Here is a 22,718-nt window from a genome sequence, read left to right on the forward strand (position 1 = left end):
TGCATCAAGTTACAAACTTTCATAATTCAGTTCAAGTTATTTTTTTTTAAATGATTGTTCATTCTTTCTACGATAAATAATTTGATAAAAGAGTGAATGAAATGTTTTAATTTATATTTTTATTTATTTAATTAAAATTATAAGATACCATAACTTATATTTTCATTTTTTATTAGGGTTCAAGAATTTATATAAAAATATCAAATTTCTAAATTTTAAACCCTAAACTTTAAAGCATTAAACCAATAATAAACATAATGCTTCTTAATTTTGAGTATTTAAGCAATGTGATTCATACCATTAAAAGTAAAATGGGTTTCTAAACAATGTGATTGGTAGAACTAAATTAAAATAAGTTTCTAATCAATGTCATTAATGACAAATATATTAAAATGTTTGAGTATCAAAAATGATATAAGACAGAACTTTTCATTATATTCATATATACATATTTGCATGTAAATGAAATTAATTGAAGTGTTGCAGTAGTTTCACATGCACTGTGAATGGAAAGATGCACCTGGATCAGAGCATAAAGATGAATCTTGTGGTCCAACTCAACATCACAGTTTTCCTTTCATTTCAAATAAGAATTTCATTTATGATATTTTCTCTCTTTGCCACTCAATTATCCACTGTCATTCATTGCTTTTGAAATTGGTACACATCCTCATCATCATCACTTAACATCACCATCATCATCATATTTTATTTTCTTTTGGAGTAAAGACTCTGTGCCCACAGTATCTGCTTGGGAAATGGAACTTTCAGTGACACTCCTGGTGGACCCTCCTCATACAACAACAATGTAGGATATGGAAAAATATTAACTTATTACACTCTTTTTAACTGGATTTAATAAACATGATAAATGTAGAGAGACAAAAGATGATAAATATGATATTTTGCAATCACAACATAAGAGAGAGATCACAAAATTGATGCCAATGAAATGAGATTTTAGGGAAAAATATATGTATATGTATTATATGTATGTGTATTTGATTAAATATATTTCTGTTATTTTTAAAATTACTAAAAAAATTAATATTTAATAAAAAGAATTAATTTTTTATAACATTATATTTAAGATTATTTAATTTAAATATTTAAATATCTTAATTCACACTGAAATTTTATTTATTAATTAATAATTCATTTTAATGATTTTGTTATTATAATTATTAAAAGATTTAAAATTTGAACTAAGAAAAAAATCAAATTCTCATACAAAACGTATATTTAACTATTTTTTGTTTATTTTTTTATCTCCAAAATATTATAATAAAGTTAAAATAAAAAATTTATTTGCCTAACTTTATATAAAAAAAAAATATTAATGATGAGAAGAAACATAAAAAAGACGAATACTTTATTAAAAGAATCAATATTTAAATCAATATTATTTTATAATATTTGTCAATATTTTTTTATAATATTTATGTCAGTAGAGCAACTGGTTTCTATTAAAAACTCGGTTTAGAGTGTGAAGCAAATAATTTTAAGTTATTAATGAGAAAATGTGTACAATCTGTGAGTTCAACATGTGAATATTCATGTAATTAACTTTAAGATTGTGTTTGGATTTGGAGAGAATGTATTTAAATATTGGATGTTTGAAAATTTGAGAAGAAAAAGTAAAAAATTGAGTATATGAATTGAGATATTTTAGAGTAGATATGTGAAAAAAGTTTATTTAAGTTTGTGAGTGACGACTAAATTTTTTTAAAAGTGTAAAATATAATATTAAAAATTTATTCTTATTTTTAAAAATATTTTAACAATTAAATATAAAGTATTTTTGTGTTGATTTGAGTTAATTAAAAAATTATAAATTATTTCTGATCTTGTTGAATAATTATTTTTAGAAAAAATACGAACTATTTACATTAGAATAGTCATAAAAGAATACTATTTAAATATATACAAATTTATTTTTATATATAAATTAATTTAAAAAAATAATTTATTTATTTATGTATTTTAATTATTTGTAAATAAAACATTATTTTCAGTATTGTGTATGAATTGACTTGGAAAAAAATACAAATTATTACTTTTGTCATAACATAAAAAGTTATTAAAATATTTAATTTTAATATAATTAGAAAGTAATTTTGTAGTTGATTTAAATAATAATAATAATATTATAGTAACTTTTATACTAATAGTTATTATTATATAATTTTTTATTATAAATAATTATATTTTTTATATTATGATTTTATTTTATTATTATTATTATTTACTTTCATTAATAATATTTGTATTGTCCAGATAACTTATGAGAGTCAACGGGACCGATCTGAATGATCGATTAGGGTCCAAGGGTCAAAATCTGACCTGGTCATCCACGTCGGTCTAACCACTCAAAATGTTGGCTGACAAGCCACGTCAGACTGACCTGCTAATGATTGTCAGGCAAACCACGTCGGGTTGAGCTGTCAAAGTTATGTCACGAACCCTGTTAAAAAGAGAGCACGAAGGCATAAGAAGGGGGAGGTAAAAAGAGAAGACAAAGTGGGAAAGGAACGTGGGAGAAGATAGACAGACGTAAGGAAAGGGATAAAAGGGAGGTCGAAAGTGAAAAATAGGGACGGAAAAAATCGAGAAAAGGGAATAAGAGAGGGAAAATTGTATTGGATCGAGAAAAGTCGAACTTGAACAAAAATATATTATTAAATATTTTTTTTTTAAAAAAATGTAATATTTAATATTTTAATTATTTTTCTTTTAATATTATTGATTGTTATTATATTATCTATACCTATATATAAAGGGAGTTCCCCTCTTAACTTCCATTTTATTTTATTCCAATTTTATCCTTATCCTTATATTTCATTTTATTATTTTAAAAAAATATGAGAGGAGATATTTGTCTTTGTGACTTCTTTATTTTTAAAAACTAAATTTTAAATTTTAAATTTTAAATTTTAAATTATGAATTAGAGAGTAATTGTAAACATAATTCAAAATGTTTTGAATCATTTATCTTTTCACTTATTCAACCAAACGTTTTTCTTCAAACTCCATTCTTCTCCATTTCTTTTTCAATGGTTGAGAAAAACCACTTACACCATCCAAGAACTTCTCTCCACAACAAAAATATGCAGGAAAAAAGAAGAAGAAAGTTTCATGCTTTCAACAAAAAGAAATCTTTCATTCTTCTAGGAGTTCATCGTCTTTGTCGTCGTACCGCCACCAAACGCATCCCTCAAGGCCAACGTTAATATGTACAACACGAAAGTTCCTTATGTGATCAATTATATGTACCCCTCATGGTCAATTATATGTTGCATTATCAAGATGTGTTTCTTAAGCTTCAACAAAAAAATTTATTAAATGACACCTTGAAGGAGAAGACAAAAATTTTACCAAAAATATTTTGTTATCTCAAAGATCAGGTATTGTTCATTTTATTTATATGTGACACACATAAAGATAAGTATATGTGAATATTTTATTTACATTATTTGTTATTATATATTAAAGGTAACATGATATATAAGAAGCCTTTAAAGTTGAATGAAGATATCAATACAAAGCATTCACACATTTATCTACCCAAACAAGTAATTATGTATATTATATATATATATATATATATATGTGTGTGTGTATCTTGCAATTTATTCATAATTGACATTCTTTCGTAGGAAATACAATTTATAAAAAATGAAACACTTAGAAGGATGATTAATCACTTGCATCGGTTAAGCCAATTCACACTAAGATATAATGATTTTACATAATAGTGATGATAATGATATTTTGCTTTGAGTTGATTAGCACTTTACATTCAAGCACCTTTAATTTATTCTCTTTAAATTCAAGTACCTTTAATTTCTTGTCTTTAAATTCAAGTACCTTTAATTTCTTGCTTTTACATTCAACCAACTTTAAAATTCAACCCTTACTTTCTTGCTTTTATGCTCAACTCCTCTGGTGAGGTCCGTGTGATCCTTGGTGGGGTTATGAATTGGTTGTTGAGATGACAGTTCACCATGTACTTTGTCTTTTGCTTCTTTGGTCATCTTCGTAGCTACTTAGGTTGTATCAGTTGGTAGTTTTGTTTGTTAATAGAAAAAAAATGGTTTGTTTTTGGATTTGATTGGGAGAGTTAAGAATAAGGGGGTGGTTGATGGAAGAGGGCCAAGCACAACCTTTCATGAAAAGCAAGAGCCAAGTCAAGAACAACCAAGATCAAGCTAGGAGTGTCTAAGACCAACCTAGGAGTGTCTAAGACCAAGCTAGGAGCGTCTAGGACAAGAAGACCAAGCTAGGAGCGTCTAGACCAAGCTAGGAGCGTCTAGGACAAGAAGACTTGGATCAAAGCTAAGAATGGGAGAGTGGCTTACTAGCACAAATTCCGTGAAGGCCCAACAAGTGTAGTTTAGCTTTAATTGGGGTGTAAATAGCATAGCCATGTGGGCAAATGTTTATTTTTTTTCTGCACATTAGAATTAGGGAGGAGTTAACTTTGATTAGCAAAGGTTTCTAGAAGCCTTCACTAATCAAGGGACGGTTTTGGTAGCCATGTGAACCCATGTGCACCCATGTGCTCCATGTGCCATGTGCCTCACATTTACATTTCATTTTGCTCACATTTCATGTGGAATTAGCTTAGGATTTACGGCCTCCTTAGCCTATAAAAGGAGATGCCTAACTCTTGTATTTTCAAGATTATTGTGAGTAAAGTTATGCTGCCAACATTGTGCCATGCTTTGCTTCTACCTAGTTTCTAGGCTCTAATCTTCATCTTCCTCACTTACCATAGGGCTGGCCGAACCTCCCTACTTCCATACATATCATGCACCTTCAAGATCACCATAGCTCATAGGAGGATCTTGCACATACACATCCATGGCTTCCGCACTATCTTTCACATGATTCTAGGAGGATCTTGCACATACACATTCATGGCTTCTGCACCATTTTTCACATGATTCTAAGAAGAGCTTCATGAATTTGCCATCATCTAAGGAGGCTCTGATACCAAATGATGGCAAATTCATGAAGCTCTTCTTAGAATCATGTGAAAGATGGTGCGGAAGTCATGGATGTGTATGTGCAAGATCCTCCTATGAGCTATGGTGATCTTGAAGGTGCATGATATGTATGGAAGTAGGGAGGTTCGGCCAGCCCTATGGTAAGTGAGGAAGATGAAGATTAGAGCCTAGAAACTAGGTAGAAGCAAAGCACGGCACAATGTTGGCAGCATAACTTTACTCACAATAATCTTGAAAATACAAGAGCTAGGCATCTCCTTTTATAGGCTAAGGAGGCCGTAAATCCTAAGCTAATTCCACATGAAAGGTGAGCAAAATGAAATGTAAATGTGAGGCACATGGCACATGGGTGCACATGGGTTCACATGGCTACCAAAACCGTCCCTTGATTAGTGAAGGCTTCTAGAAACCTTTGCTAATCAAGGTTAACTCCTCCCTAATTCTAATGAGCAGAAAAAATAAACATTTGTCCACATGGCTATGCTATTTACACCCCAATTAAAGCTAAACTACACTTGTTGGGCCTTCACGGAATTTGTGCTAGTAAGCCACTCTCCCATTCTTAGCTTTGATCCAAGTCTTCTTGTCCTAGACGCTCCTAGCTTGGTCTTAGACGCTCCTAGCTTGGTCTTAGACGCTCCTAGCTTGATCTTGGTCGTTCTTGACTTGGCTCTTGCTTGTCATGAAAGGTTGTGCTTGGCCCTCTTCCATCAGTGGTTGTGATGGAGGATATGAAGGGAAAGTGGTTAACGATGGTGGTAAAGGATAAGAACGATTTGACTAAGTTTCTCTGTGGGTCCAAGAAAAATAAAAGATAAGCATATTTCATTATCTTTTCTTCTTTTGTATATAATATTTTTCATGATTAATGTTGATTGAAGAATTGAAGATGAATTTTTAGTTTATCGCTTAATGGTATCCCATATGTTGTAATGATAAAAATAAAAAAATACAGATACGCAGGCGCGTCTGTGTTCCCGCTAGTACTATATAAGATGAATTATATTTTATATATAATAATATTAATAATAATAATAATTATTATAAAGAAGTTAATATACTTTTAAATTAATTTAATATTTAAATGTATTTATAAAATAAAATTACTACATTATTATTATTTATATAATCCATATCATTATTAATATTATATAAATCTAAATATTTTATTATAAATAATGAACTTAAACAACCTACACAAACAATTTTCAATCAGTCATTACATGAAAATGGATTTTGAACTAAAATTCAAGTATAATTAAAGATATATCTGAGTAAAACACACACAGAGAGAAGAAAATTTGACTCTGTAGATATTCTATCAACGCACTCACCTACCCCACTGCAAATTTAAACAACAACGAATCGTGTTATTTTTACGTAAATAAGAGATGACCAGAAACAAAACAACATAATTAAAGTTTAAATGATAATTAAAGTTTAAATGATAATTAAAGTTTAAATGAAAGTATCTGTGGAATTTATTTGATATTATTTGATCACTGAATATTTTGATCTGCTTCCATCTGAACAAAGATCATGATGACAATTTTTAAACAAGTGCAATCATAGCTCTGCATGAATTTGTACCAAAACAGATGCTGGGACTGAAATATCATGCAGCACAGGGAAATAATTATTAATTATATATATTACAGTGTTTAGTATTGACACTTCATAATTAATTAAATTTAAACAACTAAACCCTAATTAATTATCATTTGATATGGATGATTAGGGTGCAGCCAATTATTGAAGGTGAGATTGGATTCAACCTTACTCATCCCTTTGTAGAAGCATGATCTCAGAAGCACATGCACATACATTATTTCCTTCAGTGAACATGCTCCAGCATAAAAAATGTTTATTTTATATCACTAAAATTTATAATAAATGGGTATTTTTAATTATATATAATTTTATTGTGATATAAGGTTATTTTTAATTGTTGAAAATATGAAAAATGGTTGATAATATTAATTAGAAAACCACATAGCATAGTGAGAGGATTTGAAACTTGCATCTTTTATGCAAAAGTTAAGTATGTATAAACAACAATTTATGAGCATAACAACCAGAAACAACTGATAATATTAACAAATGTTGTTCAAAAGAGACAAAGATTTGTGGGTAGACAAGAAAGATATCAGATTAAGATCAGCACAAGCAAGAGGGAAAACATTTCTCACAAACAATGATTATACCAACAAGTTCCTCAAGAAATCCACAACATATTACTTTAAGAATTTTCTAAACAACTTTGAAATATCAGAGATGAGAAGGATTTTTGTTGAAAAATGGGAAAGTGTGGACAAAGTTTTGTACTCTTTTAAAGGTATATTGAATATCTTCTAAATTGCATGTTTTTGGATAGATTTCGAAATATTGTATTGAAGAATATCTTCTGGATTGGTTATTTCTAGATGTTTGTAATTATTATTTTAATACTGATTTACAGATTAAATAATTTAGGATCACTTTTTCAAAATTATATTTCAAATTAAGCAATCCAAAACTATATTTTGGATTGATTCTTAATTGTTTGAAACGATATTAGTTAAGCAATTTAGAATATTTATGAATTATATAATTTAAAATATATAATAGATTACGTCTTAAAAAGTTATATTTTAAATTTAAATTGTATAATTGAAAATATAATTTTAAATTAACCATTATGATAATGATATATATATATATATATGTGTGTGTGTTACATAAATAGAAGTGGAATTGGCATGTAGGAGATGGCCATCAAATGAGACCAAGAATTAGATAATTAAGGCCAGAAAAATATGTTATTGGAACAAGTAACAACAATCATGTCAAGTATTCAAACAAAAATAAACTTATTCATAAACACTAAAAAAAAATCATTATAAAGTAAAATATTATTGTGCATAAATTTTCTTCTTATTGTTTTTAATTTGCTTTCTAATTTATGTATAAGCAAACTTTAACTTTTTTTTCTTAAGAACTCTAAAAAATTACTTAAGAAAATCCTAAGAAAGGTGAAAGCAAGAGGTTTTGTTTACATCAGGAAAATCCATTCCAAAATGAATATGCAAGATGATTCAAAATTTCCTGCAGCTCAATTCAATCTTCTATGAGATCGAGTCGGTGAAAAATGAATTTTTTTTATAATTAATAGAAAATTTGAACCTATTTCGTTGGAAAATAATATTAAAATCTATAACATTTGAAATGAAAATTAGAAAGAGTTATTGTTACAGTTTTAATTTTTTAATACATTATGTTGTGTGTGTAATATTTATATTTTAATTATATAGTCTTAATTATTTTATTAAATATAAAAAATTAAAAACTTTATTTTTAAAATTTAAGTGACTGGTTACTTTAAATAAATCAGGTCAACAAAAAATACCTATTTTGACATCACAATTATAGAATGGCTCAATATATATTGCATGGAAGGAGAAGAAACATGGATTTAGAGATGAAAAATGGTAGCATTCATGTAGCAAAAAAGGTTTCTAGGACAACTTACTTTTATCCTTAAAATTTCATGTATACAAATTATTATTTTTTTAAAACATCTCTTGACATTTTATGTCATTAAACCGTCAGTGGTAAATAAATTTCACAATTTGGAAAACTAATTTGTAAAAACAAAAGCTTTCTAGGCAAAAAAATGCATACTTTAATGAGTCTAATTGAATGTTAAATCGATAATATATTAGTAGTTAAGCATTATATGAGAATCATGATACAAAGCTAAATATAGCACTAACTCGCAATTCAATATACATTTTTACTACTTTCTCAAAATGCTTCTTTGAATCAGAAGTGGTAAGCATGAACAGACCACTCAAATCAGTCTTAAGAATTCCCTGGTCCTAAACTTAGATTTTACAACAATAACAAACTGTTGAGACAAAAATCAACCAGCAAGAGGATTAGCATGTATTGTTACACGATTGAGCCTTATCTCTGCAAGTGGTCGATCTCCTGCTCCAGTTTGAGTCTGCACGACAAAGAAGAGTATTGTTTATTCTTTTGTGATTACACACGCATTCTCTAGACAAGTCGCATGAATGACACAAAAAAAGGCAGATTTTGGTTTAGTTGCAAAACAAAGCCAAGACCAAGAAAACTGAGGCTTAGCTTAAGCTTCAATCTAATATTTTTTTTTTAAAAGAGAAAAAGCAATTACAATAATGACAGAAGAATAAGATACCTTTTCCATGAGATCAAGAACTTCAAATCCATGGATTACTCTTCCAAACACAGTGTATAGCCCATTTAAATGTGGCTGCTTTGCGTAAGTCATGAAGAATTGACTTCCGTTAGTATTTGGACCACTGTTAGCCATTGCCAATATTCCCCTTGCATTATGCTGAAACATAGACGAGGGTAACTTGTTAACTACAATAATCATCAGATGAAGAATATGCCTATCATTATTGCTTCATAAAAGCAAATCAAAATGAAATTTTCGCCACTATCTTATCGCATACCACAGCTCACAATTAACATCATAAACAAAATTATAAATTAACCCTATTTGATGAGATTATATTTCAATACATTAACATTGACATTCATTAACTAGAAGAATAGGCCAACCAAGAAATATATAAATAAATATAGTTGTCTTTATCAACAAAGAATAAAATGAACATTTTAGAGATACTCCAACCCTTATACATATATAAATAAATAAATATCGTAAAATTTACCAAAAACTTACACAGTTAAAAGATGCAAGAAAATAACTCCTGTTTCAGCTAAAGCGGCTTAGTGAATTATTTTTTCACTTATAGGGATAACTCTCAAATACGACAAATTGCTTTGAGTAACCTACAAAGCCATCTTGCACCCAAATGTCTTTAATTGCATCCATCCTGACAGTATATCTGAATTGTAGTCTTAATTTTAAGGCATACTAACAAAAGTGGTATCATCCTATGGAAACCATGAGCCATTTTCCATGCTCAAATTCCAACACTGACATTGAGAATCAACACTAGCATAACAAACACTTCAACTTTTTTTTAGCAGAACTAAAAGAAATTTGTATCCTATCTCCTGACATTTTATTTTAAAAATGCATAAGAAATGAATACAAATAAGGCATGAAATAGAAATCATATTTTACTCTATCTCTGACCTTTTCCAACACATCAATGAATTGCTTCCTGACAGAACAAAATAAATCAAGACATGGATTCCTAATGTTGAACTCACCTTCAGTGATTCTCGTATCTCATCATTAAATTTCTTGCCCCATATACTGGTTCCCCCTTTGCCAGTTCCAGTGGGATCTCCACCTTGAATCATAAAACCCTTAATGTTGCGGTGAAATATAGTCCCATCATAGTAACCACTTGCACACAGCGCTAAAAAGTTCTGCATTAAAACACACGAGAATTCAACTGTTAGTTACAGCACCCTTCAATACAGAAAAACCAACAATAAACCATCACAGATAGAGGAAAGAGTGACATATCAATATTAAGCCAAACCACAAATTCACACATTCAGCCAGTCAGCTAACAAGAACTATTAGATGATGACTGGACTATTCATATTTTATTTCAATAAATATAACTTCTAATACACGTTTAAAATGCAAACATCCTATTGACACCCTAACAGTCCGGAGTCATGACTGCATGAATCAAGGATTTTTAAAATGGTATGCGATTGCAATCGCCATATCAGCTGCATTCGTCTGCAGTTTTCTACAACATCAAGGACCACAACGAAAATGCAACCGAGAAAGCAATTTAAAACCTTGGCATGATTACACACCCTTTCCGCTAATAAATTGCAGAACTGACTGGCCTTGCTCACGGTCATAGATAAATCCAACTATCCTAGAACCGTTTATTAGGTGTACACGGATAAAACTTAGAATAGCTTATTAGTTACTTTTAGTGTTGCAATCAACATTGAAATTACAGCTCACTATTCAGCACAATAAATATTTGCATTAAAATTCATAAAAAGAGAAGCTCGCGTCACTACTTTCGACAATTAGGGTACCAAAATCATATTAATTTGAATCATTTTTCAAAACAATTCATAATTTTGAAAAACAATAGAATAAGAGTAATTTTGGGGACCTCGATGTCAAATTTGCATAATTTTGAACTCAATTTAAACATAAAGCGCATCACATTAAAACCAATTTCACCTAATTCAATTTAAAAAAGATCCATCCACTCACTCTTAGCGTTCTTCTCCAATCAGCATAGAAATTATATCTAACAAAAAACCGAGTTAAATTTCATAAACTAAGGAAATGGAAATATAGCCCTAAAACCACAAGTACGCACGCGTCTACGCTGTGTCCTCTGTTCAGAAAACGCCACTCGTTTCGACAATTAGGGTAACGAAAACATATCACTTTGATTCTTTTCTTCTCAAAACAAAAAAAAGACAGTATAATTGAAATTAAGGGGAGAAAAAAACCTCGGAGGTTTTGGGAACCTCGTCGCAGAAGATTTCGCACTTGATGTCTCCTAGGTTTGTGTGCAGAGTCACCGACTGAAAAAAAAACACAAAAACGAAAGCAGAGGGAGTTGGAAGCCATTGAATTAACAGATAGACACAAAAAGTGTGTAAGCGAAAAAGATTGAATGAGTGATACCACTAACCATTGTATTCGAACTGATTTGATTCGAACGAACGAACGAACGAGTGAGTGAGTGAGTTCTGAATAAAAACCTTCGATTTTCAATAACTGGTAGATTCTTGTGGAAAGGGATTCGTTGCGTTGTTCTATTTTCTGGGTTTTTGAAAATAATCAATTCTGCAAGAGAACCATGTTTTGCGATTTGTCTCCGTGTTTTCAAAAATTAATAACTTTTTATTTTATTTTGGTGTAATTAAATCTTAAACCTAATATATCAGTGTATAACATAATTAATCAAAATGTAAAAAATAAACTATGTAAAATTAAGTTTAAGATTAAAATTAATGGAATACAAAAAATTACAACTAAAAAAATACAAAATGACTTGGATTTAAGAAGAAAATATTAAAAATATTTAGAGAAATTGAAAATGGTTTATGTTCTTACGAGGACCTAGAAACAAACTCCCTTCGTCTTCCACCCGTTGACCTCTCGGCCTTCGCTTCCGGACTCCCTTCTCGGTGTGATCTTTCGGCTTATTTGTTCTTGGTTTGTATTTGGTTCAAAAATCTTTTACGTTTTATTGAATTGCTTGACGGACACTTCCCGGTCAACTTTAATTTACTCCATTTGATCTTTCGGTTTTTGGTCTCGGCTTCCTCTCACAGATGGGTGTGCGTACCTGAAAGGTGCTCCGATGCCAAAGTTAGATTCAGTTTTACAAGATATTAAAATGAATTCAACCCACCTTACCTCTCAGGATGACCCTCTATTTATACTACTCTTTTATTGGGCCCAGAAGTTATTTGGGCCTTTTCTCTTTGTATTAAACTTTACTACACACACCTACATATTTGGGCCCAGTTTCATGGGCTTTTGCTTAATAATAATTTCAATTCTATTTTATTTCTTTCGTTATTTAGTTTACTTTCGGGTTGAGCTCTCGGCTTAGTACACATTGCTTTCGGTCCAATCTCTCGGCTTAGTACACATTGCTTTCGGTCCAATCTCTCGGCTTAGTACACATTGCTTTCGGTCCAATCTCTCGGCTTAGTACACATTGCTTTCGGTCCAATCTCTCGGCCCAGTATACTAAGCCCCCCAGGCATAAGGAGGTGTAGACGACGAAATGTCTATTAGAAGATAAAATGCTACCTCTTGTATTTTTTGGGGGGAAAATCAATTTTGAAAGAAAAGAGAGAAAAACTTGAATGGTGTATTAACTATGAAAAGACAAGCTGATGGGACCGCTTGACAGGACAAGCTAGAAGTGCCAACCATCGGATGTAAGTAAATCTGATGGTCACTATGCCATGACTCTTCAGATTTCACCACTCTTCCACCACTATAAATCTTCACTTCTATTCACCTTATTTCACAGTTTCTCCCTGCATTATATATTAAAGCTGAAGCAAATATTCGCGGAAGGTATAATGTCTTCATCAAGTTCTGTTTCCGTTTCTTCTGAGTTTACGGAATTTTCGAGCACGAGTAATGAATCTACTGGGAGAGTGATTGAGACCAATAAGAATGCCAACCCTGCTTTGTCACCTGAAACGGTTTCGTGTCTGAATTCGTCAAGCAAGGATGGCGTAGATGTTGAGGTCGAGGAAAGAGAAGTGGCCGAACAAAAATTAAGCCTTCGGCGCGGGTACGAATGGGTTAATCCAAAAGTTCGGGAATATTTCTCTCGGTACCAATTTAGTTCAACCCTTCGTAACTTCCTTTCTAAAATTTATGTGTATTCTCCTGATGCCACTGAGGAAATCATTTCTTTCCGGCGAACTTGTGCCATTGATAATGTTTGCCATGGCCGTGAAGGCGACGAACACGAATTTTTTTATTTTTATGAATGTCTCTTTACTGACCTCCATATTCGGTTTCCGTTAAGTGAATTTCAGATGGGTGTCCTGCGTTTTCTTAATATTGCTCCTACCCAACTTCACCCCAACGGTTGGGCTTATATGCAAGCTTTCAGTATTTTGTGTAGATACCTTTCTTTAATTCCGAGTCCGAAAACCTTTTTATATTACTATAGCTCTCGGCCCGGTAAGAAGCCTAGTTGGTTGTCCCTGATCAGTAAGACAAAAGTGTGTTTTCTTTCTCCATTTACTTCTTCGTATAAAAATTTCAAAGGAAGCTTCTTTAAAATTCTAATTGAGGAAACCGGGAGAAAGTACTTCTTTGATGGTGATATTCCAAAATTCCCTTTTTACTGGACCCGTGCTCCTGTGAAATTCAACTCTTGTTCTTACCATTCGATGACTACCGAAGAGAAGCATGGTATTGCGGTTCTAGGTCACTTTTCCCATAAGATTCCAACTCGTGCTCTGCTTCGGCTATATGTTTCTCGTAAACCCCAAAAGGATTTCATGGGTATGTGATTCTTTCGGATTTTCTCTTTTAGTAATAATAGAATTTTAACTTTGCTGAATCTGTTGGTGATGTCCAGGTTTAATGGCGACCACAAAACCGAAGGATCGTGCTTATTTCTCTAAGCTGTTTAATCAGGCTGGAGGTTCAACTCCTCGTCTTGAGAATGAAGCTCCAGGAATAGAAAATGAAGTTGTTGAGCCTACCCCTCGCTTAGAGGTTGAAATAGCCGCGGACGCCGGAATAGGACCTTCTAGAAAGAGTAGGAAACGAGACAAGAATAATAGAAGGTCACACTCCTCTAAGAAGCATCGTCATGGTTCTGGGAGTTCTTCTCAATCGCTTTTTGAAACAATGTTCACATCGTCCACACGCTTTTCAGATTTTGTTGACTGCAATCTTGATTCCTCTGCTCGGGATATGTTCAAAGTGGTTTCTGTTCCTTCTCTAGCTGATTCAATGTTTGAATTGACTAGCCGTGCTTTTTTGATTAGTGAAGCGATAAAGGAAAAAACAAAGAGCCATGTTACTTCTGCTGAATTTGAGAAATTGAAGAGGGAAGCAGCTGAATCAAATGAGAAAATCGCGTTACTAAATTCTCAAATTGATGAACTTTCTGCGGTTAATAACCGACAAGAAACTGAGAAAGAAAAATTGAAGAGTGAAAATGTCAAGCTCTCGGCCCAAACTTTGGCACTTAACTCGGAGAATCAAGAATTGAAGGGAGACGTTGCTAAACTCACTGCTGCGAAGAAAATCGATGCTGAAGGCATTTCTCAATTGGAAGCAGAAGTGAACAAGTTAAAGTTGAGAGTTGGTGAAGCTGAGAGTTTTGTTATCCAACAGCACCAGTTGGGTTTTGAGAAAGCTCTTCAACAAGCCGAATACTTCTACAAGATCCCGTTAGATGTCGGTAACTTTGATGTCGGCAAAGACTTCTATAAGGGCGAATTAATTCCAGTTAGTGATATTCCTTATGACGGATCTCCAGAAGACGAGAGGGAAAATGAAGGATGAAAAATGAATGACGGGGCCGAATAGTAATCTAATTAGGATGTTTTTTGTTTTTTGTAATAACTCCGAGTAAAAACTTTCGGACTTTTTAGGACGTTTTGTCTCTGCAGTGATAGGAATTTTGGATATACGGCATCAAATTATATGATAATATTTGGTTTACTTCGTGTCTATTTTACTTGATCAGTTCCAGCTATTTATTATCTTAATTTCATACGATAAATGTATTCTGTTTAATCGAACAAGAACGGGCGATCAGCCATTTAATTGTGATCTTTAATCGAACAACTAAGGATAGGTGGCCAGCTTACTTGCGATGTTAATCGAGCAAATTTGGTGAGCGTTCGACCGGAACTTGCGATGTTAATCGAGCAAGCGGGCAATCGTTCGGCCAATACTTGCGATGTTAATCAAGCAAGTGTATTGGGCGGCCGACCATTACTTGCGATGTTAATCGAGCAAATTTGGTGAGCGTTCGGCCGGCCCTTGCGATGTTACGTTCGGCCAATATTTGCGATGTTAATCAAGCAAATTTGGTGAGCGTTCGGCCGGCACTTGCGATGTTAATCGAGCAGGCGGGCAATCGTTCGGCCAATACTTGCGATGTTAATCAAGCAAGTGTAGTGGGCGGCCGACCATTGCTTGAGAATCAAGCAAATTTGGTGAGCGTTCGGCCGGCCCTTGCGATGTTACGTTCGGCCAATATTTGCGATGTTAATCAAGCAAATTTGGTGAGCGTTCGGCCGGCACTTGCGATGTTAATCGAGCAGGCGGGCAATCGTTCGGCCAATACTTGCGATGTTAATCAAGCAAGTGTAGTGGGCGGCCGACCATTACTTGCGATGTTAATCAAGCAAATTTGGTGAGCGTTCGGCCGGCACTTGCGATGTTAATCGAGCAAGCGGGCAATCGTTCGGCCAATACTTGCGATGTTAATCAAGCAAGTGTATTGGGCGGCCGACCATTACTTGCGATGTTAATCAAGCAAATTTGGTGAGCGTTCGGCCGGCACTTGCGATGTTAATCGAGCAAGCGGGCAATCGTTCGGCCAATACTTGCGATGTTAATCAAGCAAGTGTATTGGGCGGCCGACCATTACTTGCGATGTTAATCGAGCAAATTTGGTGAGCGTTCGGCCGACCCTTGCGATGTTACGTTCGGCCAATATTTGCGATGTTAATCAAGCAAATTTGTTGAGCGTTCGGCCGGCACTTGCGATGTTAATCGAGCAAGCGGGCAATCGTTCTTTCGGGAAGGATTTCACCTGGAGTGAAAGCATCCAAGACCGAAAGTTTCTAGTTAACACTTAGAACTTTCAACAAAAGATCTTAATATACAATAGTTAGTGTTCTTAAATACAAGCCTTAACTGAAATAAAATTTTAAGTGACTCATATTCCAAGTTCTGGGTATTAGCTTTTCGTCTAAAGTTTCCAACCTATAGGCTCCATTCTTCAAGTTTTCTTTTACTCTGAACGGTCCTTCCCAGTTTGGTGCTAACTTCCCTTGTGCTGGATATTTTCTTGCATCAGTTCTCATTCTCCATACCAAATCTCCTTCACTAAAAGTTCTCGGTCTTACCTTCGCATTGAACCTCTTACATGCTCTTCTTTTTACTGTTTCTTCTCTGATTTTGGCTTTCTCTCGAAGTTCTTCAATCAAATCTAATTCTGCCTTTAAACATTCATTGTTAACACTCCAATCTTCTATTTGGCTTCGTAATGTTGGTTCAGTGACCTCTATGGGCAACATAGCATCTGTTCCATATGTGAGATTAAATGGTGTTTCTCCAGTTGATGTCTGCGATGTGCATCTATATGCCCACAATATTTCAGGTAACTTCTCGGCCCACAACCCTTTCGCACTTCCCAATCTTCTCTTTAGTTGACTGAGAATGACTTTGTTAGCTGATTCTGCTTGCCCATTTGTTTGCGGATGTTCAACTGAGGTAGTTGTAGACTTGATTCCCAAATCCGCATAGAATTCCAGAAGCTTTTTATCAATGAACTGTCGGCCATTGTCAGTTATAATAGAATGTGGAATACCGAATCTACAAATTATATTCTTCCACACAAATGTTTGAACTTGTTGAGCTGTTATTTTTGTCAACGCTTCAGCTTCTATCCATTTTGTGAAATAATCAACCGCAACAATCATGAATTTTGTTTGTCCTCGGCCTAAAGGGAATGGGCCGAGGATATCCATTCCCCATTTAGCGAATGGCTAGGGAGAAGCAATGCTTTGCAACTCTTGTGATGGTATATGGTTGAGGCTTCCAAATTCCTGACACTTCTTACAGGTTTTAACGTATTGATTGCAATCTTCACGTATTGTCGGCCAATAATATCCGGCACGACAGATTCTTGTTGCCATTGTTCGCGCACCACAGTGCAATCCACATAGTCCTTCATGAAGTTCTCGGATTACATGTTCAGCTTGCTCATGAGAAAGACACTTTAACAAAGGAGTTGAAAACCCTCTCTTGTACAGTTCATCCCCTATGAGGATAAAATTAGCGACTTTTCTAGCCATTCTAACATCAATTTCAATTCCTTGTTCTTGATTGTTAATCACTTCTTTGTATGATCGAATCCAATCATCTTTCTCTGTGGTAACACTCAAACATTCTTCCACTCCAACTGTCGGATTGTGCAAGGTTTGTTGTAAAATGGAGTTGTGCTGAGGTTGTCTTCGTTGACTTGCCAACTTGGATAGAGAATTTGCTTTTGTGTTTTGTTCTCTCGGAATATGTATGATCTCGGCTGTGATAAAGTTTTCCATAATGCTTAAGACTTTGTGATAATACCTTAATAATAAGGGATCTCTTACCTGGTATTCACCTTTCATATGTCCCACCATTAATTGAGAATCACTCCGGCATATAACATTTTGTGCACCCATGTCTTTGGCTAAAACCAATCCTGCAATTAAAGCTTCATACTCGGCTTGATTATTTGAAGTTTTGAATTCAAATTTCAGAGCCATTTCCAAATGAAAGTTCCCTGGTCCTTCTAGCACGATTCCTGCCCCACTCCCTTTCTTGCTGGATGATCCGTCAACAAATACAATCCACGCTTCATGATCGGCTTCCGTTGTCGGCATTTGGATAATAAAGTCTGCTAATGCTTGTGCTTTGATTGCTCCTCGTGGCTCATATTTGATTCCAAATTCTGACAACTCTACTGACCATGCTACCATTCTTCCCGCAAGTTCAGGTTTTCTTAATACTTTGGCTATCGGGCAATCGGTTCTGACAATAACCTGATGATTCTGAAAGTATGGCCGGAGTCGCCTTGCTGTGTATACAAGTGTTAAGGCAATTTTTCAACCCGTTGGTATCTGGTTTCGGCGCTTTGGAGAACTCTGCTCACGAAGTATATAGGCTTTTGTTCTGGATTTTCTTGTATCAAGGCTGCTCCTATGGCTTCGTGAGAAGTGGCAAGGTAGACGATGATAGGCAGAGTTGACATAGGTTTGACCAGGATGGGAGGTTTAGCTATCGTCTCTTTAATCGTTGCAAAAGCTTGCTCGCATTGTTCATTCCACGTGAACGTTTCGGCCTTCCTCAACAACTTCACTATCGGTTTGGACTTCTCGGCAAGTATTGGCAAAAACCTTGCCAATGCATTTAACCTTCCTATTAACCTCTGAACTTCTTTCAAATTTATCGGATTCCTCATATTCATTATTGCTTCACATTTATCTGGATTTGTCTCAATTCCTCTGTTAGTCAACATGAAGCCGAGAAACTTCCCACCTTTGACTCCAAAAACGCATTTTTCTGGATTCAATCGCAAGTTATACTTCCTTATCTGTGCAAATATTTCTTCAAGATCTTTCACATGGTTATCTACCGCATGAGACTTGACAATCATATCATCCACATACACTTCCATATTCTTTCCAATTTGTTTTTTAAACACCGTATCCATCAATCTTTGATATGTAGCTCCGGCATTTTTTAAACCGAAAGGCATGACCTGATAGCAATAGTTTGCCATATCGGTAGTGAATGCAGTCTTCGGGATGTCAGGTTTATACATTTGTATTTGATTGTAACCGGAATAAGCATCCAAGAAACTCATCATGGCTTGACCAGATGCCCCATCAACCAACCTATCAATACTCGGCAAAGGATATGAATCTTTCGGACATGCCTTGTTCAAATCTGTATAATCAGTACACATTCTCCACTTTCCGTTTGCCTTCTTGACGAGAACTACATTTGCTAACCAAGTCGTATATTGGATTTCTTTAATGAAACCCGCCTGCAACAATTTTTCAGTTTCTTCAAGAGCAGCTTTTCGTCTTTCCTCTCCCAACTTCCTTCGTTTTTGAGCTATCGGTCTTGCTTCTCGGCAAACAGATAATTTGTGAGAAATGATGTTATGATCAATTCCCAGTATGTCTGATGCCTTCCAGGCGAACAAATCTTTGTTCATTCTTATTACTGCCACTAAGTCATCAATCATTTCTTCGGGCATACTACCCCCAACATATGTACATTGCGTTTCATCTTCGCCTAATTGAACCGATGTAATTTCTTCTCTTGGCTCTATCCTTTCATCATCATTCATTCTGGGATCCAAGTCCAACATTGCAACCATGTTTCTTGCTTCCATACTTCCGGTCGCCACTCTCGGCTCTTGGACCATCTTCAATCCGGTCGCATAACACTCTTTGGCTGCTTTTTGATCGACATATATGGTTGCTATGTCTCCCCGTTCAGTTGGAAATTTCATTGCCAAATGGGGCGTCGACACTATAGCTCCCAACTTATTCAACGAAGATCTTCCTAATAAGGCATTATAAGAAGTACAAGTATCTACCACCAGGTATCTGATTGTAATTGTTTTCGTTGCATTTCCTCTACCAAAGGTTGTCGGCAAATCAATATATCCTTTGGTGTCAACCTTTTCACCTGAAAACTCAATTATTTGCTCCTTCAAAAGAACCATGTCTTGTTCTTTCAAATGTAATTTTTTGAAGGTTTCCCAGAACAGAATATCGACTGAGCTCCCTTGATCTACTAGAGTTTTCATTACCGCGTACCTGGCAATTTCAATTGTTATCACCATTGGGTCTCGTTGATCAGGATCAATATCTTGGAAATCTTCATCAGTAAATAACATAGGTGGCAAACTTCTTCTTTTGAAAACATAATTCACGATCATGGCACCTCTCAAATATTTCTTTCCTATCGTATTATATGTTTCCTTTTCCGGAAAACCTCCAGAGATGGTATTAATGAACCCCTTGACTGGCCTTCCCAAACTGCGTTGTCGGCTCCTTCTCTCTTGAGAATGGAGGTGGCTTCCTCCACTTCTTAGATCTCTTTTTTCGTCTCTTCCTCCTCTTCTCTCCTTTCGATCGTTTTGTATATCAGTCGTTCTTCCAAATTTTTCTCCTCTACTCCTGACATCTTGTTCTGGACTTTGACTAGCCTTCATTCTTCCGACTCTAACAAAGCGTTTTAATTGCCCTGTCTGGATCAACTCTTCAATTCGGTCTTTCAGCGCTATGCATTCTTCAGTGTGATGGCCATGATTTTTATGGTACTGGCAACGTTTGTTGTGGTCAGCTCGATCTGGGGTTCGTGCTTTCCTTGGTGGCGGTATTACTTCAGTTGCCATCGCCTCTTGAAGTATTCGGGTCCGAGTTGTGCTTAATGGTGTGTATTGTTGAAACTTTCGGCCACGGGGTTCCTCTCTGAAACGTCTGCTTTGATATCCTGCCTCTCTTTCATTTGTTTTCTTCTCGTTCTTCACGTCCATCCTTGCCTGATTCCTAAAGTCCCTTAACTCCTCCATCTGCATGAACTTTGCTGCACGCCGTCTTAATTCATCAAGGCTTACGGCTGGTTTTTTGCATAAGCTATCGGCAAATGGTCCCGGTCTCAAGGCAGTTATCATATGATGCATAGAAACTTCCGGACTGAGGTTTCTAATACTTAAAGCCATCCTTCCAAAGCGTTCCATAAAAGCTCGCAGTGACTCATTCTGTTCTTGTCTTATGTTTACGAGAGCTATAGATGTTAAGTGATGTGGTCTACTCGTAGCGAATTGAGCTCCAAACTTTTCTATCAAAGTGTCAAAACAATCAACAGATAAGGGTGGTAGTCGGGTAAACCAGCTCAGAGCTGCTCCTTTCAAGGTAGTTGGGAAAACCCTACATAGAATGGCGTCGTTCCACGTGTACAGACTTATTTGAGTTGTGTATATTGCAACATGTTCATCTGGATCTGTGCTCCCATCATACTTCTCTATTGTTAGACTCTTCCAATTGTCAGGTAATGGGGTCTCTATTATAGTCTCAGAAAACGGGTGTCTTCTTGCTGGCGTTTCCACAGCGACACCGGAAGTTTCAGGTATCTTCCTTTGTGTAACCCCGAAACTCTCTTCCTTGTTCTCTCTTTCATTAACAAAGTTTCTCGGGGAAGTATTTAACGCTGTTTCTCCATTCAATCTTTGTCTCATGTAAGCATTCTCAGCTCTCAACATGCTCAACTCCTCTTCATTACTCTTCTTCAGTGTCTCAAATTCCTCTTGCAATTGTATTAACATGGCCATAGTCATGGCGTTCTGACAATCTTCTTGTTCTCTAGAATGTTCTCCTCTTTCGCTCATTTTGTTTCTCGGCCCCACGGTGGGCGCCAAAATGTTCTTACAAGGACCTAGAAACAAACTCCCTTCATCTTCCACCCGTTGACCTCTCGGCCTTCGCTTCCGGACTCCCTTCTCGGTGTGATCTTTCGGCTTATTTGTTCTTGGTTTGTATTTGGTTCAAAAATCTTTTACGTTTTATTGAATTGCTTGACGGACACTTCCCGGTCAACTTTAATTTACTCCATTTGATCTTTCGGTTTTTGGTCTCGGCTTCCTCTCACAGATGGGTGTGCGTACCTGAAAGGTGCTCCGATGCCAAAGTTAGATTCAGTTTTACAAGATATTAAAATGAATTCAACCCACCTTACCTCTCAGGATGACCCTCTATTTATACTACTCTTTTATTGGGCCCAGAAGTTATTTGGGCCTTTTCTCTTTGTATTAAACATTTACTACACACACCTACATATTTGGGCCCAGTTTCATGGGCTTTTGCTTAATAATAATTTCAATTCTATTTTATTTCTTTCGTTATTTAGTTTACTTTCGGGTTGAGCTCTCGGCTTAGTACACATTGCTTTCGGTCCAATCTCTCGGCTTAGTACACATTGCTTTCGGTCCAATCTCTCGGCCCAGTACAGTTTAATTTGAAGTATAGGTGACTATAAAAAATTTAAAATTGTTATTTATTAAAGGTGATTAGTGGTGATTAGTATTGAAGTTCATGATATCATTGAACTTGAGTAAATTTAACGTTTCAAATGTAGCTGTTTGGATGAGTGTGTTAATTGCATTTTCAATTAAAATGGATTTAAGTACGTTAAGAAAATATTATCAAATCAAATCAATCATTAAGAGCTTTAAGTCTTCTGATATTATGTGTTAAGGATATTTAAAAGTTTGTCTCTCTATAAAATAAAGAGATCAAATTATTTGCAGAATAATTACAAGAAAGTTTATTCATCTTTCTCCATCAAAGTGTTAAAGAGAATTAAAATTGACCAAAATCAAAATTATTGGCATTTTAACTAATACAAATTAAGTTGTTCAATATCAAAATTGTCACCGTTCTACATATTAAGGGTAATAACAAAAATTCCCATATTTTCTAAGACAC

The 22,718-nt window shown here is 34.7% G+C and overlaps 3 protein-coding genes across 3 annotated transcripts; all 3 read right to left on the reverse strand.

The window, feature by feature from the left end:
* Positions 1–8,683: 8,683 nt before the first annotated feature.
* LOC137819248 (Cyclophilin-like peptidyl-prolyl cis-trans isomerase family protein) lies at positions 8,684–11,822 on the reverse strand. The gene is made up of 5 exons (XM_068623035.2): positions 11,633–11,822; positions 11,448–11,522; positions 10,218–10,379; positions 9,208–9,366; positions 8,684–8,994 (listed from the first exon to the last, which is right to left on the reverse strand). Exons 1-5 carry the CDS (start codon positions 11,633–11,635, stop codon positions 8,911–8,913), a joined length of 483 nt encoding a protein of 160 aa, XP_068479136.1. The 5' UTR covers positions 11,636–11,822; the 3' UTR covers positions 8,684–8,910.
* A 5,397-nt stretch (positions 11,823–17,219) lies between these two features.
* On the reverse strand, positions 17,220–18,194 carry LOC150024748 (uncharacterized). Its single transcript, XM_090296134.1, has one exon. The coding sequence runs from the start codon at positions 18,192–18,194 to the stop codon at positions 17,220–17,222; it is 975 nt and encodes a 324-aa protein (XP_090152260.1).
* Positions 18,195–19,776: 1,582 nt separating this feature from the next.
* LOC150024749 (uncharacterized) lies at positions 19,777–21,571 on the reverse strand. Its single transcript, XM_090296135.1, has 2 exons — positions 19,910–21,571; positions 19,777–19,791 (listed from the first exon to the last, which is right to left on the reverse strand). Exons 1-2 carry the CDS (start codon positions 21,569–21,571, stop codon positions 19,777–19,779), a joined length of 1,677 nt encoding a protein of 558 aa, XP_090152261.1.
* Positions 21,572–22,718: the final 1,147 nt, after the last annotated feature.

Source organism: Phaseolus vulgaris, chromosome 10 (genome assembly GCF_051622355.1).
Source record: "Phaseolus vulgaris cultivar YP4 chromosome 10, ASM5162235v1, whole genome shotgun sequence".
Taxonomy (NCBI): Eukaryota; Viridiplantae; Streptophyta; class Magnoliopsida; order Fabales; family Fabaceae; genus Phaseolus; species Phaseolus vulgaris.